Source organism: Pogoniulus pusillus, chromosome 24 (assembly GCF_015220805.1).
Source record: "Pogoniulus pusillus isolate bPogPus1 chromosome 24, bPogPus1.pri, whole genome shotgun sequence".
In the NCBI taxonomy this organism is placed as follows: Eukaryota; Metazoa; Chordata; class Aves; order Piciformes; family Lybiidae; genus Pogoniulus; species Pogoniulus pusillus.
Window position 1 is genome coordinate 5,040,477 of NC_087287.1, and position 22,143 is coordinate 5,062,619.

The window sequence follows — 22,143 nt, forward strand, 5'->3', positions numbered from 1 at the left end:
AGATCTCCTGATAGGTGACTGCACAACCTGCAGTCCTGAGAGGCCTTTGCTTAGGATACTCCCAGGAAGAATGACAGTTTGGGTGAGGAGAACAGGTCTTGTGAGGAGCTGCTGAGGAAACTGGGGTTGTTCAGCCTAGAGAAAAGGAGGCTGAGAGGACACCTTCTCATTCTCATTGAATGGAAGCTGAGGCATAGGAAGTTCCATGGAAACATGAGGAGGAATTTCTTTCCCTGTGAGGGTGACAGAACACTGGCACAGGCTGCCCAGAGGGGTTGTGGAGTCTCCCTCTCTGGAGATATTCAAGACCTGTCTGGATGTGTTCCTGTGGAATCTGCTCTAGGTGATCCTGCTCTGGCAGGAGGGGTGGGACTGGATGATGCTTTGAGGTCCCACCCAGCCCCTGACATTCTGTGATTCTCTATAACTCCCTGAAAGGAGGTTTAAGTGGGAGTTGATGTCTCCTCCAAGGTAACAAGTGATAGGACAAGAGGAAATGGCATCAAGTTGCCCCAGGGGAGGTTTAGGTTGGGTGCTAGAAAAAACTTCTTGAGTGAAAGGGTTCTCAAAGACTGGCACAGGCTGCCCAGAGAGGTGGTTGAATCCCCATCCCTGGAGGTGTTGAAAAGAAGCAGAGATGTGGTGCTGAGAGCCATAATTTAGCATCAGCCTTGGTAGAATTAGAGAGTGGTTGGACTGGATGATCTTGAGAGTCTTTTCCAAGTGAAAGGGTTCTATGATTCTACGACTACTGGAAGAACAGAGGGCAACATGTTATTATCAACCAGGCTCAACACAGAGAGAACTGGTCAGAGTTATAGTTTTTAGATTTGCCATTGGAATGGGCTGCCCAGGAAGGTGGTGGAGTCACTGTCCCTGGAGGTGTTTCAGACAAGACTGGATGAGGCACTTAGTGCCATGGACTAGTTGACTGGATAGGGCTGGGGGATCGGTTGGACTGGATGATCTTGGAGGTCTCTTCCAACCTGGTTGATTCTATGATTCTATGATTTTCCTCCCCAAGTTCCATTTTGCTGTATATTGCTTGCTGAAAGAGATTGTCTGTTCCAGCATCAAATCTCTTTATTAGCAACAACCAGCATGGGAGAGCACACTCGGCTTGCGTCCGCAAGCCAGCTCTACTGCCAATGCACACTGCTCACATTCAGGATGCCTGCTTTTATGTCACCTCATTTCTCAAACAGGAAAGAAGACTTTAAAAAAGATAATCAAGGCACATAGAAAGATCAGAAAAGCACCAAAAAAACAATTCATTACAGAGTCCAACAAAATGAGATTATCACAACCAGGTTTCTCCCAAACATTTTAACCTTTCATAATGTCAAGCGTGGGTTTGGGTAAAACAAAATCCTCCTTAAGAATCTGCTATCCACAATTGTTTTTCCAGTCTGCTGTTATCTGACAGAAGCTGATAATTCAGAGCTCCAGCTGAAACAAGCAACAGGCTTCCTGCTGCCTTGATCCTTGCCATTATTTACTTAGCAAAATTTCAAGGCTTTACGTTCTGCTCTGCATAGTCCTGCTTGAGAGTGATGTTAAAAGTAAGTGACAGTTCCCATTTCACTCCAAAACAGAGACATCTTGGGAGCTGTTTCTAATTTAATTGAATTTATTTACCATACATTATCATAGCAATCACCCTGTTGTTTACTTGCATGTTCTGCATCAGAGTTACTACTGGCCAGAAATGCTTCTGAGACAAACAGGGCAGAGTTACTAAAACAGTGAACCCCACAGGCAGATCATTCTGTGCACACAAGGCAACTGAACCTACAGCAGCTTCTAAAGTTGACAGACTCCTGCTGAATAGCACAAATTGCCCTAATGTTTACAAGCAGCCCTTTGTATCCACTGCCACCAGACTGCACCTCTTGTGTCCTTCAGCACACTTGCAAAACATCCCTAAATCGTTGCACCTATTGAGTCATTTTCCACCAGGTACTGTTTAGAATCACAGACCGGGATGGGTTGGAAAGGACCTTTAAAGGTCATCCAGTCCAATGCCCTGCAGTCAGCAGTGACATTTGCAACTAGAGCAGGTTGCTCACAGCCACAAACACCCTGACCTGCAATGGTGCCAGCCATGGGGCATCTCTCTCAGCAACCTGAGCCAGGCTCTCCCCATCTTCAGTGTCAAACATTTCTCCCTTCTCTCCACTCAGTCTCCTTCCTTTCAGTCCAAACCATCACCCTTTGGCCTGGCTCAAAAGTCTGTCCCCACCTTTCTGATCAGCCCCTTGAAACACTTCAAGGCCACCAGAACGTCTCCCTGGAGCCTTAGAATCATAGAATCAACCAGGTTGGAAGAGACCTCCAAGATCATCCAGTCCAACCTATCACCCTGCCCTATCCAATCAACTTCTCCTCTCCAGGCTGACCAAGCCCAACTCTCCCAGTCTGGCCTCACAGCAGAGAGCTTCCAGCCCTGCCAGCATTGCTGTGGCTTCCTCTGGCCCTGTTCCAGCAGGTCCCTGCCTGTGCTGTGCTGAGGACTCCAGAGCTGCCCCAGCACTGCAGGGGAGGTCTCAGCAGAGCACAGCAGCAGCAGGTCAGAATCCCCTTCCTGCCCCTGCTGCCCACACTGCTGGGGATCAGCCCAGGACAAGCTGGGGCTGGGCTGGCAGCACTCAGTGCTGGCTCATCTCCAGCTTTTCACCCAATATCCTCTCTTTGTACTTTCAAGTCAATTGTGTTTGCATCTATAGAAACGAGCAAAAGAACAAAACAGTACAAAGTAAAAGGAAGGACAAGTTGTCTGCCTCATGGATGATCTTTCCCAAGAGGCAGGGTAGCAAAATTAAGCTGACAGCCACTGCTATTGGCTCACAGTAATGAAGCCTGCACAGATTCTGGTGATTTTCATTGCACAGAGCTCTGAAAAGCAAGAGCTGAAGCTATTCAAGGCTGTCCTTCACATCTGCAGTGCTTTTGCAGCAAGAATAAGGAATGAGTAGCTAAAGTTTGGATTTTGGAGAAGCAGAACTTTAGAGGTGCAAAATACAGTCAGCATGTACCTAAAGAAGCTGTAGCTACCAGGGAAAGGCTGCAGATTACTTTCTTTCCCCTTACATATGCAGATAGGAACATCCAAAGTTGGAGATGCTGCTGTATTTTGAATGAGGAACATACATTATGTTCAAAGATGAAGAGAGGAAGATGGGTTTGGGTTCCTGTGGCTTTCAAATGAAAGCAGCTGCACCACTGCTGTGCACCTCGAGAAAGCAATAAGGACAGACAAATTTGCTATCAATTATTTCCCAAGGCTGAAGGAGCTTTAAGAGCTCTTTTCAAAGTCAGGAATCTACAAAAGTGAAAAAACAAAAGGCCTGCTCAACTGCATGTTCCATCAGCAAGCAGCAACTTGTGAGTGTGACTGCTGCACAGCAAAGAAGCATTTTGCAAACACCCTGAAGAACAAACAGGTAGAAAAACAGCACCACAGTGGAGCAGGCTGAAGAACCTGAATGCCTGAGCTCCTGCTTTGCTGGATGTTTGGGTACAAGGGCAAGTGTAGAGGGAAAGAACAATCCCACGGACCAGTATAGGTTGGGGACCGACCTGTTGGACAGCAGCGCAGAGGAGAGGAGCCTGAGGGGCCTGGGGGATAGAAGGATGCCCAAGAAGGCCAAGGGCATCCTGGAGTGGATAAGAAGGGGAGTGGTTAGGAGGTTGAGAGAGGTTCTCCTTCCCCTCCCCCCTCTACTCTGCCCTGGTGAAGCCATATCTGGTTTATTGTGCCAAGTTCTGGGCTCCTCAGTTCAAAAGGGACCTTGGGGAACTGCCTGAGAGTCCACTGCAGAGCCACAAAGATGCCGAAGGGAGCAGAACATCTTCCTGCTGAGGGAGCTGAGGCTCTTGAGCAGGGAGCGGAGGAGCCCGAGGGCTGCCCTCATTTCTGTTGATAAAGATGTGCAGGGCAGTGTGAGGAGGACAGAGCCAGGCTCAGCTCAGGGACATCCAATGACAGGACAAGGGGCAATGGGTGCAGGCTGGAGCAGAGGAGGCTCCACAAGAACATAAGGAAAAGCTTTTTGACAGTAAGGGTGACAAAACACTGGAACAGGCTGCCCAGAGAGGTTGTGGAGTCTCCTTCTCTGAAGACACTCAAAACCTGCCTGGATGCATTCCTGAGTGATCTACCCTAGGTGATCCTGCCCTGGCAGGAGAGCTAGACTAGATGATCTTTTGAGATCACTTCTAACCCCTAAAGTTCTATGGTTCTGTGATGCTGGAAACATTTTCAGTCATCTCTGGGCTGCTTAATGAGTGACCTCCATTCATTCAGTTGCTTGGCTCCTCTTAATGTTCATGCATTGTTTGAGCATTTTCTTCTTGTATTGATCTTAAGGGCCTACACTAAGCTGAGCATAACAGAAGTAGGAAGAACTTGACCTGTAGCAAGAATACTTTAAGAAAATAAATCACTACAAAATGCTGGGAGGTGTCTGTCCCCCAAGTCCATTTTAATACCCCTTGCTGACAGCATACAGAGCAGTTGCCAAGGGAGGTGGTTGAGGAGATACTCAAGGTGAGGTTGGATAGGACTGTGGGCAACGTGGTCTAGTGAAGGATGTCCCTGCTGAGTGCAGAGGGCTGGACTGGATGAGCTTTGGAGGTCCCTTCAAACCAGACCATTCTGTGATTCTGTGACTCACTTATAGGATACCTTCTTATACAAAGGTGGATGCTGAACCACACTTGGAGTAAGGTCTAAGAGACAGATGAGTCTCACAACAGATGAAAGCCACCTAATTCTGAATGGTCAACTTGTGGGGTGAAGGAAGAAAACCCTGTGCCATGAATTTGCCTTCACAAACAGCAGAGACACCAGAGAAACGTTCCCAGTTTCTCCAGAGCAGCTTTCTCTTCCCTTTCTCCTCCACCAAAACGACTGTTTCTATCAAGAAAACATCTTGTTATCCTGAAACTACAATACCCTCCTTCCCAAATAAAGGATTAGCAGGCTTTAACCTTTACAGCCCCCACAGTCCTGGAAGGATTTCAGCTGTGATTAAGAGAAGATTAAATATTTGCCCAGACTGCTATTGATCTTGGAGCAGTTCTGCCTAAAGAGGAGGATGAGAAATTGGAATCTGTGTTAACTGCTTCTTTCCCCCACCCCCCTCCAGGAATCTCTTAAACAAACTGGATGAGCTTCATACATTAACACTAACTTTGATAAGGGACTTGGACATCTCTCCTGTGAAGAAAGACTGAGAGCTCTGGAGCTGTTTAGTCCAGAGAAGAGATGTCTGAGAGGGGATCTGATCAATGTCTCTAAGTATCTAAGGGATGAGTGTCAGGATGACAGTGCCAGGCTCTTTGTGGTGTGTCCTATGACAAGATAAGACACAATGGGTACAAGCTGCAACCCAGGAGGCTCCAAGTCAACATGAGGAGAAACTTCTTTGCTGTGAGGGTGCTGGAGAACTGGAGTAGGCTGCCCAGAGAGGTTGTGGAGTCTCCTTCTCTGGAGACTTTCAAGACTCATCCTGGATGTGTTCCTGTGTAGCCTGTCCTAGGTGATCCCGCTCTGGCAAGGGGGTTGGACTCAATGACCTCCAGATGTCCCTTCAAACCCCTACCATTCTATGGTTCTAGGATTCAACATCTTGCCACAGCAAACCTTACTGTAAAGGAAAGAAGAATACATCTTCAAAGCTACCAAACCATACAATAAGTCTTGTCATGGCAAAAAGCAGACATTTACAACCAGCTATCTACTCTCTGCCCCCATTACTGCAAAATTAGAACCAAGGAATCACAGAATCGTTTGGGTTGGAAAAGCCCTCTAAGATCATCCACTCCAACCATCAACCTAAGATGACCATGACCACTAAAGCACATCCCAAAGTGCCATGGCCACACGTTTTCTGAACACCTCCAGGCATGGGGCCTCCACCAGCTCCCTGGGCTGCCTGTTCTAATTCCTGACCACTCTTGCGGCAAAGAAATGTTTCCTCATCTCTAACCTAACCCTCCCCTGGCACAATTTGAGGTCATTTCCTCTCATCCTGTCACCTGATACTAAGACCACCAAAACCAGCAAGAGAAGACTCCTCCTGACCTTGTTCAGCAACATCACCTCCAGCTCCCAGCATAAGGAAGATTTCCAAAGCAGTACTAAGCTGATTTGAACAGAAAACACATCCTCAGTGATGGCTTTGATCAGGAATACATTTGGAGCTGAAGAGAGGAAAACTGCTGAATCCCAGGAAAACATGTTATAATCTCCCTGCTCCAAAGCCAGGGATGCAGTAAAAGCTCCTGAGGTATTTTCAGCTTTTCTCAAAGTCTCGTAACACACACACACAAACCAAAAATATCCTCTGCCAGCAACTTCTCCTCACTTTTAACACCACCTAGGATCAACCACACTTAACCTCAGCAGAAGCCAAAGCAGTTATCAAGCCTTCAGACGCCAGACCCTTTGAAATGTGAGAAGCTCTGTGATTTTTAGCTGTTGTTTGTTGGGTTTTTTTTCCCCTCCAACCAACTGAGGTAAGCCATAGAAAGAAGCAGCAGTTAGAAGTGATGGTTGGGCTCTAACTGCACTTAGCTGAGAATGGATGGGAAGCAGAAGGACACTGAGATGCTGTGCTTCACATACATAAGTGGCAAACTTCTCAGAGTGAGGAAGAAATCAAGCAGCACAGCGGCTGGCAGCAAATGGTTTGTCACAGGCATGTTTTGTCAACTGGAGACAGCTCATGAAAGCTCTCTGGTTGTAAATTCCCTGGTATGGGCCTCTTTGGTGGCTGGGACATTACTCTGGAAATGTTTACTGGTCATTTTAATTCACTGGGGCTAAAAGCAAGCCCATAATGTCTCAATGTAAGAACAAAATGCCCAAACCCTGACTTAGGCATCTTCAGCTCTCTCCATTCCTTTGCTGTGCCTTCCTCCTCCCCTCTTCTGCTGATCACAAACTTCTCTTAAGTTTCTAGCTGACCTAAAACTTCAGTAGGAAGGCTTCAGAGAGAAAGCCTTCAAAAGCTCTGCTAAGAAAGAACAAGGGGAGATTGAATGCTAGGTGTATCTTCCTGTCATGGAGCTGCTCACAGCTCTTCAAGTGAAGCAGAACAAGGAATACTGGTGAATCCCAGAATCCCAGCATGAAGGAGATAGAGACCTCTGGAGAGGTCTAAAGCAGAAGCACCAACAGCAGCTTGCTCAGAATCACGACAGTTGGGGGGCTGGAAGCTCTCCACACAAGCAGGCTCCACAACCTCGCTGGGCAGCCTGCTCCAGGCCTCCAGCACCCTCACACCAAACACGGTTCTCCTGTGCAGGTGGAACCTCCTGGGTGCCACTTTGTGCCCCGTGTCCCTTGTGCTGTCCCTGGGCACCACTGACAAGAGGCTGGCCCCAGCTTACTGCCCCCCACAGGTTCCTTAGCTCTTTCTGAGTATTGCTCAGCTGCCCTCTGGGGCTGCTCCTCTGCAGGCTCTCAGCCCCAGGGCTCTCAGCCTTTGCTCCTGACAGAGCTGCTCCAGGCCCCTCAGCAGCTTTGTAGCCTCTACTGCACTCTCTCCAGTAGTTCCCTGTGTCTCTTGAACCAGGGAGCCCAGAACAGGATACAAAACTGCAAGTGTGGCCTCATTAGGGCCGAGTAGAGCAGACAGAGAACCTCCCTCAACCTGCTGACCACACTCTTCTCCATGCACCTCAGCATTCCATTGGTCTCCTTGGCCATGAGGGCACACTGCTGGCTCCTGGAGAATCTGTCCACCAGCACTTCCAGGTCCTTTTCCACAGAGCTGCTTTCCAGACCCTGGCTGCTCCTACAGTGCTTTGCCATCTGCTGTCATTTTTTTGCAGTATCCAAACTGAGAACTCTTTACCATGAGGTAAGAGCATTTTTATCCTTTCCTCCAAGCTGATGTAAAGACCAATGTATCACTGTCACTCAGCCAGCCCCTGCTGACACATCTGAAGACTTGCCATGTCTCCTGACACTTTTTTCCTCTTCTTAATAAACTAAATACCATTTTTCCAACTTGCCTCCGAGGAGACATTACTGACACTTCAGTCATTTTTCTTGCCTTCCTCTAAACATTCTCATTTTTCATATATATGTATAAATACAGCACCCCAGACTCAGTTTCCCACGAGACCTGCCTAGTGCTGAGAGCAGAATCATTACCTTTCGTCACCCTGACAAGCTGCTTGGTTTAGCAGCAGCATTGGTAGAGTTAGAGCATGGTTGGACTGGAGGATCTTCAAGGGCTCTTCCACTCAAAATGATTCTATGATTCAACCTATGTTTGCCAACAGGGTAGCTCTGTATGCATTCCCTATGCAGCCAAACTTGCAAGAAAGAGTCTTTCCTCCTGATCATCCTCTACACCCATTCCCACCCCTTGGCTGTGCCAGTGCAACCGCCTCTGGACAGCACTGCCAACAGATCCACCACAAAATGCTGTAAAGGAATGTAGAAAATGTCTGGATTAAAACAAATGAATTGGTTTGGGAGGAAGTTTTATTTTAGCCCAGAACATTTCACACGCAAGCCAACAGCAAAGGCTGCAGTAGATCTTTCAGGTGGGGAAGCAAGCTCCAGCTGGAGGATCAGTCTCAGTTTTTGTTTGCTCAAACTGAATTCAACCAGCTCAAGAGATGATTCAATTTCTGCACCTTGGACTTGATCTCATGTGCAATGCTGCATTTTCCAGGCTGTCTTCTCCTAAGCAAACCCAGTATTTTTAGCTGTTTTAGCTCTCAGAGAGTGTTTGCTGCCAGACTGCTTTGATCTTAATACATATCAAAAGGAGTCTAAATTACAAATTCCTAAGTAAACTGCTTACATTTAACTATGCTCTCTCTTTAAATTCTAATCAGGGCAAACACAAAAGGAACAACGTTTCAGCTCCCAGCATCCCAGCTGGCTCGGGTATTCCACATCCAGCTCAGTGTCTCCTTTATCAGCCTTTTGCCAGCTGCTGAACTCCGAAATATCATTTGATTTGATGATAGTTGTTGCCATGGCTTTTGCTGTATTTGTGATTAACAGTCTATAGTGATTCCAACAAATAAAGCATGGAAGATGCATTAAAGCACACTCTCAGCCATGGGTTGGAGTTAAAACCCAAAGGGAGTTTCAAGACAGGAGGTATTTAATACACAATGGGAAGCCCTTTCCAGCTGATGCCTTGTTATCCTATAAATTAAACTTTCAAGTACAGCTGCGATGGAAATAGGCAAGTGAGGGAGGAAGAAAAGTGTAGAACCACACAGTTGTTCAGGTTGAAAAAGACCTTTAAGGTCATGGAGTCCAACTGTGAAGCCAGCACTGCCAGGCCACCTCTAAACCATGTCCCTCAGCATCACATCTCTGCTTTTTTTCAACACCTCTAGAGATGGGGACTCCACCACTACCCTGGGCAGCCTGGGCCAGACCTTGACAACACTTTCAAGGAGGAAATTATTCCTAATGCCCAAGATAAACCTCCTCTGGTGCAACTTGAGGCTGTTTCTTCTCATTCACTTGTTAGGTCTTGTTCAATCTGGTTGATTCTATCATTCCCACCTCCTTTCAGGGAGCTGTGAAGAGCAATGAGGTCTCCCCTCAGCCTCCTCATCTTCAGGCTACATATCCCCAGCTGCCTCAGCTGCTCCTCCCCAGCCCTGTTCTCCAGAGCCTTCATCAGCTTTGTTGCCCTTCTGCAGACTCACTCCAACCCCTCCATGTCCTTCTTGGAGTGAAAGCCCTAAATTTGCAGGCAGTATTCAGGATTCTGCATATTGATTGAATTAAATTCCACATACTTTAAAGCACACAGAGGCACTGTGAAGGTTTTCAGCTGGTCCTTGCATCTGATTAATGTTCCTTCAGCTTCCTATTTACTCACAAAGTTAAAGAGGGTTTTCTACTTAACACAACAGGCAGGCACACATGGAAGACACAGATAGGTGGCTTATGTAACAGCATTAATTGAATAGGATGTGATTAGTGCATTCTCCTGGGCAATAAAGGTTTATGAATAAATCCCAGCAACTTTATGAATGCATAAAGAAACAAAACAATTGGTTTGGAGGAATGAGACTTCAGGATTCTTTCACTTAAGCAGCAGATGTTATTTCCCACAGCCAGAAAGCAGGAATGCTTCACTACTCCTCTAGAGACAAGGCCATCTAGGGAAAGGCATGCAATACACATTTCAGGTTAAAAACTGCACTTTAAATAGATGGCTTCTACCAGCTCTAGTTGGGTGTCTCCAAATCCCAGCTCAGAAAGTTGCTGGAGCTTGAGAAGTGAGCCTGTGTGAACCTCGTGAGGTTCAACAAGGCCAAGCAAAAGGTCCTGCACCTGAGTCAGGGAAATTCCAGATAACCTGGGCTGAGGAATGCAAGGCTGGAGAGCAGCCTCAAGGACTTGGGGGTGTTGAGGGGTGCAAAGCTGGAGATGAGCCAGCACTGAGAGTTGCCAGCCCAGCCCCAGCCTGTCCTGTGCTGATCCGCAGCAGCAGGGGCAGGGAGGGGATTCTGCCCCTTTGCTGTGCTGTGCTGAGACCTCCCTGCAGTGTTGGGGTAGCTCTGGAGTCCTCAGCACAGCAGAGACAGGGACCTGTTGGAGCAAGGCCAGAGGAGGCCACAGCAATGCTGGCAGGGCTGGAAGGGCTCTGCTGTGAGGCCAAGCTGGGAGAGTTGGGCTTGGTCAGTCTAGAGAGGAGAAGGCTCCAGGGAGACCTTCTGGTGACCCTGAAGTGCTTTAAGGGGGCAAGCAGAAAGAAAGGAGGAACCAAATGAGGTTCAACAAGGACAAGTGCAGAGTCCTGCACCTGGGAAAGAGTAATAAACTGCACCAATACAGGCTGAGAGGTGATCTGCTAGAGAGCAGCCCTGTGGAGAGGGACCTGGGAGGACTGGGGGATAACATCCATGGCACAGCAATGGTTTGTGCTGTTCTTCACTCTCTCCCTACCCCCAAAAGGAGTAGATGCACTTAGAGTGCTAACACTGTTCATAGCAATTACTTAAACTCTACCAGAGCATGCATTAGCATTTTAAAAAGCATCTGTGTGACAAAGTGACTGATAGAGCATCTTACAAAAATGCTTTAAAGTGTTCTCCTTGGCTTGATCTGTAATAGACTGCAATTAATAGCAACAGAAAATTGCTTTAAAAAGGAGCTATCAGGTGGGAAGAAATGTAGATCATAAGGAAACAGCAAGCAAGGTGGGAAGAAATGACAGACAGGAGAGAAGATAGAGGAATTCCTCCTTATTTTTGATTTCACCAAAGCACAAGAATCTCCAAGTATTTATTATCATCATTGAACATCCCTGTGACACCAATGCACACCAGCCCTCAATTTACCACAGAGCTCTGCAAGACATGAGAGCATTAATGGTCTTTGAATGTTGCAAAGGTTCTCACTCAAGCTTGGAAGAGATTCTTAAGAACTTGGTTTCTGTGTCTTTAGTTCTGAAAAAGTACTGCAGCTCTGATAAGAAAACTCTGAAGAAGTGCTGCAGCTCTTCAGAAGAAGTCCTTCCTGAAGAAGTGCTGCAGACATTGCTCAGTGGTGCAATGAGTTAGTACAACACCAGAGAGGCTGTGGCAAGCTGGATGAGGCCTTGAGTGACCTGTTCTAGTGAGAGGTGTCCCTGCCTATGGTGGGTGGTTGGAACTAGATGATCTTTGAGGTCCCTCCCAAACCAAACCATCCTATGATCCTAGCAAAGCAAAGCAACAGGCCCTTTGAGCTGTCTCCTCAGCTACTGCATAGTGATGTCACTTTGATGACATTGTGACCTTTGGAGACTGGCTCTGAGGAAATGACCTTGAAGTCCTGGTGGACAACAGGACGACCATGAACCAGCAATGTGCCCTTGCAGTCAAACAGGCCAATGGCATCTTTGAGTGCATTAACAAGGGTGTGGCCAGCAGGTCAAGGGAAGTTCTCCTCCCTCTCTGCTCTGCTCTGCATATCTGGAGTATTGTGTCCAGTTCTGGGCTCCCCAGTTCAGGAATGACAAGGAACTACTGGAGATGGTACAGAAACAGGGTAAAAAGATACTGAGGGTACTGGAACAACTGTTTTAAGAGGAAAAACTGAGAGAATTTGGACTCTTCAGTCTGGGGGGGGGAGGTCTGAGCAATGCTGAGCAATGCTTCAAGGGCAGGTGTCAGCAGGATTGGACCAGGCTTTGGTCATTGGTGCTCAGTGACAGGACAAGGGGTAACAGGCACAAATCTGAACATCAGAAGCTTCAGGTAAGCATGAGGAGGAACTGCTGTCATTTAAGGGTGACAGAGCACTGGAGCAGGCTGCTCTCTGCTGGAGCAGAGAGGTGGTGGAGTCTCCATCTCTGGAGACATTGGAAACCTGCCTGGATGTGTTCCTGTGTGATGCTCTCTAGGTCAGCCTGCCTCGGCAGGGGGTTGGACTTTATCTTCCAGCTCCTACTGCTCTATGGTTCTGTGACAAGGCATGTAACGCTCTGGGAGCCAGGACAGCAGTACAGAGGGCAACAGCCAAAAGCATGCCCAGCATCTGGAATCTTCTATAGAGCAGAAAGTTTCACCAGCAAAGCCATCCATGCATCAGAAGAAGCTCCTAAGCATTTATATTCTGAGGCAAATCTGAACTCTTACCTTCCTCCTGACAGAGGAAGCTGCCTTCCTACCACTCAGGTGTTAGCCATAAAAGTGCCTCTCAACAGTCACGTAAAGACATCTGTGTGTGGCATGAAAGATCAACATACCTGCCCTGTAGCTCTGATGACTCTGATGCCTCATCCTTACAAACAGTGCTCATTAAGAGCTTTCTCCTTTCCCTTTTTATGCCCTCTGCATCTTCTGGCCTGAACTTTCAGATAACAGTGTGGTGGTGAAGTGAGTAATGCCTCCAGCTCCAAGGTGTGCTACATATGGAAGAGGTCTGACTGACCTGAGGACTTTGTTCAAACTTCAAGCTTGATCTGAGAGCCAATGAAGAGGAAGCAGGTTGTGATAAGCAAACGTGTGAAATAGCCCCAAGGGTGGAGAAGGAGAAGCCTCCAGTACAAGCATCACACTGCTTGTGTGTGAGAAAGACCTCATCCTGCTGATGATGACTCCTTCTGCTCAAGGGATACTGAGTATCAATCTCAGGACACACAGAAATCACAGAATCACAGAATGTTAGGGCTTGGAAGGGACTAGAGATCATTGACTCCAACCCCCCTGCCAAAGCAGGATCACCCAGGGCAGGTCATACAGGAGCACATCCAGGCGGGTATGGAAAGGCTCTAGAGGAGACTTCATAACCTCTATGGTCAGCCTGCTCCAGGATTCCAGAACCCTCACAGTACAGAAGTTTGCTCTCATATTGAGGTGGAACATTCTGGGCTCCAGCTTGTACCCATTGTTCTTTGTCCTATCATTGAGAACCACCCAAAATTGCCTGGCACGTTCATCCTGATAGCCAACTCTCAGGTATTTTCTGACGTTCATCAGATCCCTTCTCAGCCTTCTCCTCTCCAGACTAACCAGCCCCAGGGTTCTCAGCCTTTCTTCACAGCAGAGATGTTCCAAGTTCTCCAAGTATCCTTGTAGCTTTCCACTGAACTATCTCCAGTAGCTCCCTGTCCCTCTTGAACTGGGGAGCCCCAAACTGGACACAGCATTCCAGGAAAAGGTAACAAATCACACCACAGCTAGAGAAAAAGAAACAACAGTTTGTGCTGTCCTGAAACTTGGATCTGCTCCCTTCATATCATAATGCAGTAGAAACTACTGCTGTGCTGTGCTGTCTCTCACAACACAGGCTGCAAAGAACCCCAGAACTCAGGTAAGACACAGAGGGGCTTGAGTGATAGGAAGGAATCTCCTCAAAATGCAACTGGGCTGTCAGAAACCTTCAGTCCCTAAAGGAAAGGACTCTGCACAGGTTTAATGGCCATGATGGTGTGGACTTGATGAGTTGGACTCAATGATTTTGGAGGTCTCTTTCAACTGAAACAATTCTGTGATTATCTTACAGTTCTCCTTGCCAATTTAAATCAGATTTGTTTCCTCAGACCACAGCCTTCAACACTCTTTTTCTCCTTCTCTGCCTATGAAAAGTTGGTGGCCAGCCACAGGTAGAAGCAAAAGGATTTCTGTATTAAGTCAGTGCCCTCATTTCAAGAATATAAAGATATAAAACAGTTAAACTGTGCAACAGAGGAATACATAAAGCAACTAAACCCATCTTGAAGTACATAGCTTTTACAGAAAATAAACTGCAATTGGATTTCCTGCAGTTACTGAAGAACAAAATTACAGCTAGATATGATCCTGGGCTTACAGCCTTCAGATGGCAGAAAGCACACATCCTATATCCAGGAATTGGATTGGACAAGGTTACAAAATCAACCTACAGAGGTTCAACTGATCACAGTTAAAGCACTGATGCTAAATGATCTCTGCACATAGACAACCTTTTACTCACCTACAAGAAGGTCTCTGAATCTTTTCAGTAGGCAGAACATCAGCCCTGCACAGCTACAAGTCTTATAAGGAGCAGATGAGGGAGCTGGGGGGTGTTTAGCCTGGAGAAGAGGAGGATGAGGGAGATCTCACTGCTTTCTACAACTCCCTGGAAGGAGGTTGCAGCAAGGTGGGGGTTGGTTGCTTCTTCATAGTATCAGCTAATAGGAGGAGAGGAAATGATCGAAAATTGTGCCAGGGAAGGGTTAGGTTGGAAAGGAGAAAAAATTTCTTTGCTGCAAGAGTGGTCAGGGATTGGCATAGGCTGCCCAGGGAGGTGGTGGAGTCATCAACCCTGGAGGTGTTCAAGAAACCTGTGAGTATGGCATGTGGGGATAAGATTTAATGGCCATGGTGGTGTTGACAGTTGCACTTTATGATCTCAGAGGGGTTTCCCAACCTTTATGATTCTATGATTCCACATCTACAGGCAAAAATGCTGTTCCCACCTCGTGCCATCAGACCTCCCCAAAAAGCTAACCAAAACAAGTGGGATCAATGCAGAGAAAAGTCCAGCCAGAGAAGAGACATAAGCCCATTTTCTCAGCCTTTCTGGCACCTTGAAAACAGAGAGTGAAAGGTTATGACAACCTAGAAGGAATCTAGGAGGCTGTAGAAGAGCACCCTGAAGCTGGTCATAAACCATAGTGGCTGTGAGCCTGACCACACAGAATCACAGAATGGTTTAGGTTGGAAGAGACCTCGAAGTTCATCCAGTTCCAACTCCCCACCACAGGCAGGGACACCTCCCACTAGAACAGGTTACTCAAGGCCTCATGCAGCCTGGCCTTGAACACCTCCAGGGAGGGAGCAGCCACAACCTCCCTGGGCAACCTGTGCCAGTGTCTCACCACCCTCACTGCAAAGAACTTCTTCCTAACATCCAGTTTCAATCTCCCCTCTGCCAGTTTAAACCCATTCCTCCTCATCCTGTCATTACAAGACCTTGTAAATAGTCCCTCCCCAGCCCTCCTGTAGGCCCACTTCAGACACTGGAAAGCCACTACAAAGTCTTCTCCTGCACCACTGCCCAAGGGCAGAAAGATGAGACACTGGAGTAGTTTTCTTTAGCTCTCTGTTATCTCTCATCTAAAAACCATCTACTAATGGCTCTCTAAGATGGACTTCACATTACTGAATTCTCATGTACAGGCATAAAGTTGCTGAAGACCTGGAAGGAAAAAGTAAACTTGATAAAAACCCAACAATTATGCATTGCTGACAACGTGACTGCTGGGAGTCTTCCCCAGCTATTATTATCAAGAAGTCAAGCTCAGAACACTGAAAATATCTGCATAAGCAGGAGGAGGTATCTGTGCTCATAGGTGGAATTCAGAGATAAGGAATAAACACGACAGGATTAGCACATGTGTCCCATCTGTCACCTGCTCCGCAGCTAGCAGAGCCCCTGCACCATGCTCAGGCACTGCAGGAAGCCTGTTCTGTGCCTCTAATCCTCTGCAGCAGGTTATGCTTCATCAGTCTGCACTCCTAGGTGACAGAGCGCTCACCAAACCTCCCAAAAGCAACTAATAGGGGTTTGGGGCTTCTCACTCTGACAGGAATAAGCCATCACTTGTGACATAGCCATGACTGTGCTGGTTTGAGGCTAACTGCAGTATTTTAATGAGAGAAATCAGATCATTGGTTGTGAAAAGAAAATAATCACAGAAATTAACCAGGTTGGAAAAGACCTCTAAGATCATCAAGTCCAATCTACCACCAAACTCTTCTAATCAACTACACCGTGGCACCAAGTGCCTCATCTTAAACACCTCCAGCAGGGACAGTGACTCCACCACCTCCCTGGGCAGCCCACTCCAATGCCAATCACTCTCTCTGCCAGCAACTTCCTCCCAACATCCAGCCTAGACCTCCCCAGCACAACTTGAGACTGTGTCCCCTTGTTCTATTGCTGGTTTCCTGTCAGAAGAGCCCAACCTCCCCTTGGCTACAGCCTCCCTTCAGGTAGTTGCAGACGACAATGAGTCCTGCACCCGTTGGGGAATAACAAACTGCAGCAGTACAGGCTGGGAGGTGATCTGCTGGAAAGCAGCCCTGTGGAGAGGGACCTGGGGGTGCTGGTGGCTAACAAGTTACCCATGGCACAGCAATGTGCCCTTGTGGCCAAGAGGGCCAATGGCATCCTGGGGTGTATTAGGAGGAGTCTGTCCAGCAGTTCAAGGGAGGTTCTCCTCCCTCTCCACTCTGCCCTAGTGAGACCTCATCTTGGATCCTGTGTTCAGTTTTGGGCTCCCCAGTTTAAGAGAGACAGGGATCTGCTGGAGAGGGTCCAGTGGAGGGCTACGAGGATAATTAGTGGACTGGAGGACATGGCTTATGGGGAGAAGCTGAGGGATCTGGGGCTGTTCAGTCTGGAGAAGAGAAGACTGAGAGGGGATTTGATAAATGTTTGTAAGTATCTGAGGGATGGCTCCCTGGGACACTGCTCCCTGGGACAGGACAATGAGCAATGGGTGTAAGCTGCAGCACAGGAGGTTCCACCTCAACACAGGGGGAAACTTCTTTCCTGCAAGGGTCCCAGAGCCCTGGCACAGGCTGCCCAGAGAGGTTGTGGAGTCTCCTTCTCTGGAAACTTTCAAGGCCTGTCTGGATGTGTTCCTCTGTGATCTGTGCTATAGTGTGTGGTCCTGCTCTGGCAGGGGAGTTGGACTCGATGGTCTCTTTGGGTCCCTTCCAACCCCTAACATCCTCTGAGCTGTGACCTGTGATATAAGAAAACCCATTCTCATTTTCCACATTTTGGGTTTTTAACAAATACAGTCTTAGGAATCAAATATCCTTCTGCTATAAACACTGAAAGATAAGAACTGCTAACTGCTGTTGAGGCAGAAGAGGGTATAAGCTAGCACATCTGTTAGATCCAAATCACTGCACAAATAAACAGAATCATTATCAATTACAAATATTATCCCCTTACTAAATGCATTTGCTGTACACATCAACTATCAAGGCAAAATAAATAATCTTGAAAATCCAGGCCCCTATTATAGATAAAATTTCTTCCTGTAGCTCTGTTTTTCTTACTTAAAGAGTAACTATTATCTGGCAGAGCTGAAATCATGCCCAGAGGCTCAGAAAGTTCTTTTGCAAGCTACTTTTATGACACTTTTCACTCCTTGGCAACAAGTGATTAAGCTCCACAACTGTTTCTGCTCTTGTTCTGAAAGTTCTCACCAGATGTTTTGGTTAACACAACAGAAAGTCTCTCTGCAAGTTATTGTGACATCAGAAGTTAGGAAGCATATGTGAGGATATATACATACATATGTATCATAGAATCAGTCAGGGTTGGAAGAGACCACAAGGATCATCTAGTTCAAATCGCCCTGCCATGGGAAAGGACACCCTACCCTAGAGCAGGCTGCCCACAGCCTCATCCAGCCTGCCCTTAAAACACCTCCAGGGATGGGGCCTCAACCACCTCCCTGGGCAACCCATTCCAGCCTCTCAGCTCCTCACATCCAGCTATCAAAACCAGTGTGGCCAGCAGGGTGAGAGAGATGATTCTGTCACTCTAGTGACACTTCACCTGGAGTACTGTGTCCAGCTCTGGGGCCCCCAACACAACAGAGGCATGGACCTGCTGCAGAGGGTCCAGAGGAGAGCCACAAAAGTGATCAAAGAGCTGGAGAACCTCTCTTATGGGGAGAGGCTGGGACAGCTGGGGCATTTCAGCCTAGGTAAGAGAAGGCCTTAGAGCTACATTTCAATATCTGAAGTGGACTACAGCCAGGCTGGAGAGAGCTGTTCAGAAGGGTCTGTGAGGGCAATGGTTTGAAATCAGAGCAGGAGAGACTTAGGTTGGGCATCAGGAGGAAGTTGTGCACAATGAGGGTGGAGAAATAGTGGATTGCCAAAACCAACCACCAGGACGCCCAGGTCCCTCTCCACAGGGCTGCTTTCCAGCAGATCACCTCCCAGCCTGTACTGGTGCATTTATTATTCCCCCCCAGGTGCAGGTTGCCCAGGGATGTGGTTCCCTACAGATATGCAAGCTCAGCCCTCAGCCTTGCTGTGTCCCTGGGCGGTCTGCTCTAGCTGGAGGTGTCCCTGCGGCCTGCAGGGGGTTGGACAAGACGCCCTTGGAGGGTCCCTTCCAACCCAATGCAGTCTGTGAAGCTGTGAATGTAAATGTGAGGCGCTGCTACCCCCACAGGTAAAGAGCCTGGGGGGAAAACCCAAAGCAGATTGCAGGAGTGTGTCAGTGAGCTGAGCCTGGTGTGTGTGGGAGTTAAGAGGCAAGTTACATGTGTGTGATTGACACCAAATCCTGTGAACGTTGTAATCCCCTCCTAGTAAAGGGATTGACTTGCAGCACAGAATGACTTACAGCATTTCACATGCTGCATTACCCCCTGCAAGGGGTTGGAAGCCTCATGGCTGTTCTGGATGTGGCCCTGGGCAGCCTGCTCTAGTTGGAGGTGTCCCTGCTAACTGCAGGGGGGGTTGGACAAGATGCCCTTTGAAAGTCCCTTCCAACTCAATGCAATCTGTGTAGCTGTGAAACACGCTTGAAGAGAGGCCTACCCAAACTCAAGTTTGTTACTCATTTACACTGGACAGCTACAACCAAAGCTTTGAATTTACTATCAGCCAAGCAAGTATTTGTCATCTGCCATCTGAACAGGCATACTCACCTTGCTGCAATGGCAGGAGGGATGACCAGGATGAGTTTAAGCTGTGCTTCATGCAGAGCTTCAGAGAGGTGAGTGAGCAAGTGAATCAACTCCCTGAAATAGAAATGTGTAGTTAGAGGCAAAGGCAGTAAAACCAATCCATACATTGACAAGAGCAAATTAACAACAGTAGAAACAATGGAGAAGATGCAGCTGGCAGGAGAGCCAAACACAGCTTGCAGCAAATGACCACAGCAAAATAAGTAGTGATCAGAGGTTTGCCCTCTTCCAGCAGTAAGAACACTGACCTGCTGCAGACAGGCTTAGGCTTACTGCCTCTGGTGATCACCCTGGGGCTAAAATGCTTCTCAGCTGTGTTTTAATCTGTCAGCATGTAAAACCAGAGCATCTTCCTACGGGCCTGGAGCACCTCTGCTGTGAGGACAGGATGAGGTTGCTAGGGTCGTTCAGCCTGGAGGGGAGATGACCCCAGGGGGACCTCAGAGCTGCTTTTCAATACATAAAGGGATTCTACAGGAAGAAGGCAGAGGGACTTTTTATAAGGATGTGTAGAGACAGGACAAGGGGGAATGGTTTGAAATTGAGGGAGTACAGGGTTAGACTGGAGCTTAGGAAGAAGTTCTTCATTATGAGGGTGGTGAGACACTTGAACAGGTTGCCCAGAGAGGCTGTGGATGCCTTCTCCCTGGAGGTGTTCAAGGCCAGGCCGGATGAGCTGGCTGTGCTCAATAACTCTTGACAATGGACTGTCATACTGCCGTCTGCCTGCAGCCTGTAGCCTGTATTTCTGCCACTCTTCCTCTGGCTATCCTTTCCCTCCCCTTTCCTTATGCATTCCACATTGTGTCACTATTCAGACAAATCAATTGTAGCAAAGGAAAACCTTTTCCCATAGGAACATGTTAAAAGATTGCAACTCTAAGCAGACCTTTATTGACCCCGACACACACATCGTGGCTCTCATGCCATCATCTTATCAAAGCCAGTATTAAAACCAGCTACAGCCTTCCCACTGCTTTGTGTTTCATGCCCAAGTGACCTTTGTAGCTACCAGACTGCAGCACGAGCACAGCCTTCATTAGCTGTCAGAGATGCTACATGCAAGATCAGTCTGATCTCTGGCACTGAGATTATTCTACACTGCTCGTTAGCCCGGATCTCTCTTCTCTGCCTGGCTGCCTTTTTCAGCTGGAGGAACTTTGAGACCTCTACACTAAGCAAAACATTGGCTGACTTTAATTATTTAAAAGGTGAGGGGATTGAAGGAGGGACAGAACGGGATGAAAGAACCTAGCAAAGGTGCAGAGGAAGGTGATGTCTTTTTCATTTTCATTTAGAAACAGGGCTAATAATCTTGTTCCCACTCTGCATCCTCACATATCTGTCTCAGCTCCTAAAATCTTGCCAATCCAGATAGCAATGCTTTGAATCATGAGAAGAAAAGCAATTGGAATAATTTGGAACCAGATGCAGATAAAGGGGGGAAAAAACCCAAGTGAATATATAATTCAATGTTTCCCCCTTCCTTGGCAATGGCAGAGACTGGGGATTACACAGCAGAGGTAAAAATTCCTCTGTAAAAGCTGTGACTGCACAAAAGTAGCATATTAAAACCCCAGAAAGGTGTCTAGCATAGAACCACAACCTGCAGCTGTGACCAAAGGACAGAGATTGGTGGCCTGAGTAAGGGGCAGGAGTACAGTTTGGATTGATGGTTCTATTTTCAGCTAGCAGACAGGACTCTTACTGAAAATAGACTCCAGCAAAAGAGACACTTTCTCTCCTCCCATCACCAAATCCAAGCAGTATAGCTCTGCCCAAAAGATAATGAGCTCCAACTTGGACAATGCCCTGCAACACTCCAGGCTTGGGGAAGAGTGGAAACTGCCAGGCAGAAAAAGGCCTAGGGGTGCTAGACACCAGTAACTGAACATACAGAATCACAGGAACATCCAGATCAGAAAAGACCCTCAGGATCATCAAGTCCAACCTATAAAGCTACTCTACAAGACTCCCTTTGAACCATATCCCTAACATGAACCAGCATGTGCTCAGATGGTCAAGCATTGTGGCCTGGATCAGCAATAGTATGATCAGCAGGATGAGAAAAGTGATTGCCTCCCTGTTCTGGGCTTTGGTAAGGCCACACCTTGAGTACTGGGTTCAGTTTTTGGCCCCTCCTTCCAAGAAGGACATTGAGGGGCTTAAGAAGTACCAGAGAAAGGCAATGAAGTTGGGGAAGGATCCACAGAACAAGGCTGGGGAGGAGCAGCTGAGGGAACTAGGGTTGTTTATTCTGGAGGAGGCTGAGGGGAGACTTTCTCACTCTCTACAACTCCTTGAAAGAAGGCTGGATCCAGGTGGGGGTTGGTCTCTTCTTCCAAGTAACAAGCAACAGGAGGAAATGGCCATGACTTGCACCGGGGGATATTTAGGTTGGACATTAGAAGAATATTCTGCCCTGAAAGGGCTCTCAAACACTGGGACAGGCTGCCCAGGGAGGTGGTTGAATCCCTGTTCCTGGAGGTGTTGAAAAGAGGCAGAGTTGTGGTGCTGAGGGCCATGGTTTAGCAGCAGCCTTGGTAGAGTTAAAGAAAGGTTGGAAGTGATGATCTTAAAGGTCTTTTCCAACCAATATGATGCTATGAAGAAAAGGGGTAAGTGGACAACAACAGATTCTTGCTCAGGAAACCCAGATTACCATCTACACACTAACCTGTCGAGCCAAGTCTTTGGGTCCTAAAAACCTACCAGCAAACCAGCCAGGATTCATGGCTACAGACTTCATTTAGGTTCATTTCCATTTGTCAGCCAAGACAGATAAATCAAACATGCACTCTCCTCCTCGCCCCTAAACAGCCATAGCAGAATGCTCATTTATTGTACTCTATAAATTCACACTTTACTGTGTCCCCACAGTGCTTTCCAGGGTTTTAAGCACAATATTCTCCCATCCTACCACTAGTAATTTACAAAGAAAAGCTACTGACATTTTAAACATTAT

General features: G+C 47.4%; 1 protein-coding gene across 5 annotated transcripts in view; it reads right to left on the bottom strand.

Annotated features, from left to right (window-relative positions):
• Positions 1 to 22,143, bottom strand: part of CHID1 (chitinase domain containing 1) — a 127,168-nt gene that overhangs the window by 74,556 nt on the left and 30,469 nt on the right. For all 5 annotated transcript variants that reach the window (XM_064163128.1, XM_064163130.1, XM_064163131.1 and 2 more), the window contains one exon: positions 19,140 to 19,232. In XM_064163128.1, the coding sequence (XP_064019198.1) occupies positions 19,140 to 19,232 (93 nt within the window). The remainder of the gene's footprint in view (positions 1 to 19,139; positions 19,233 to 22,143) is intronic.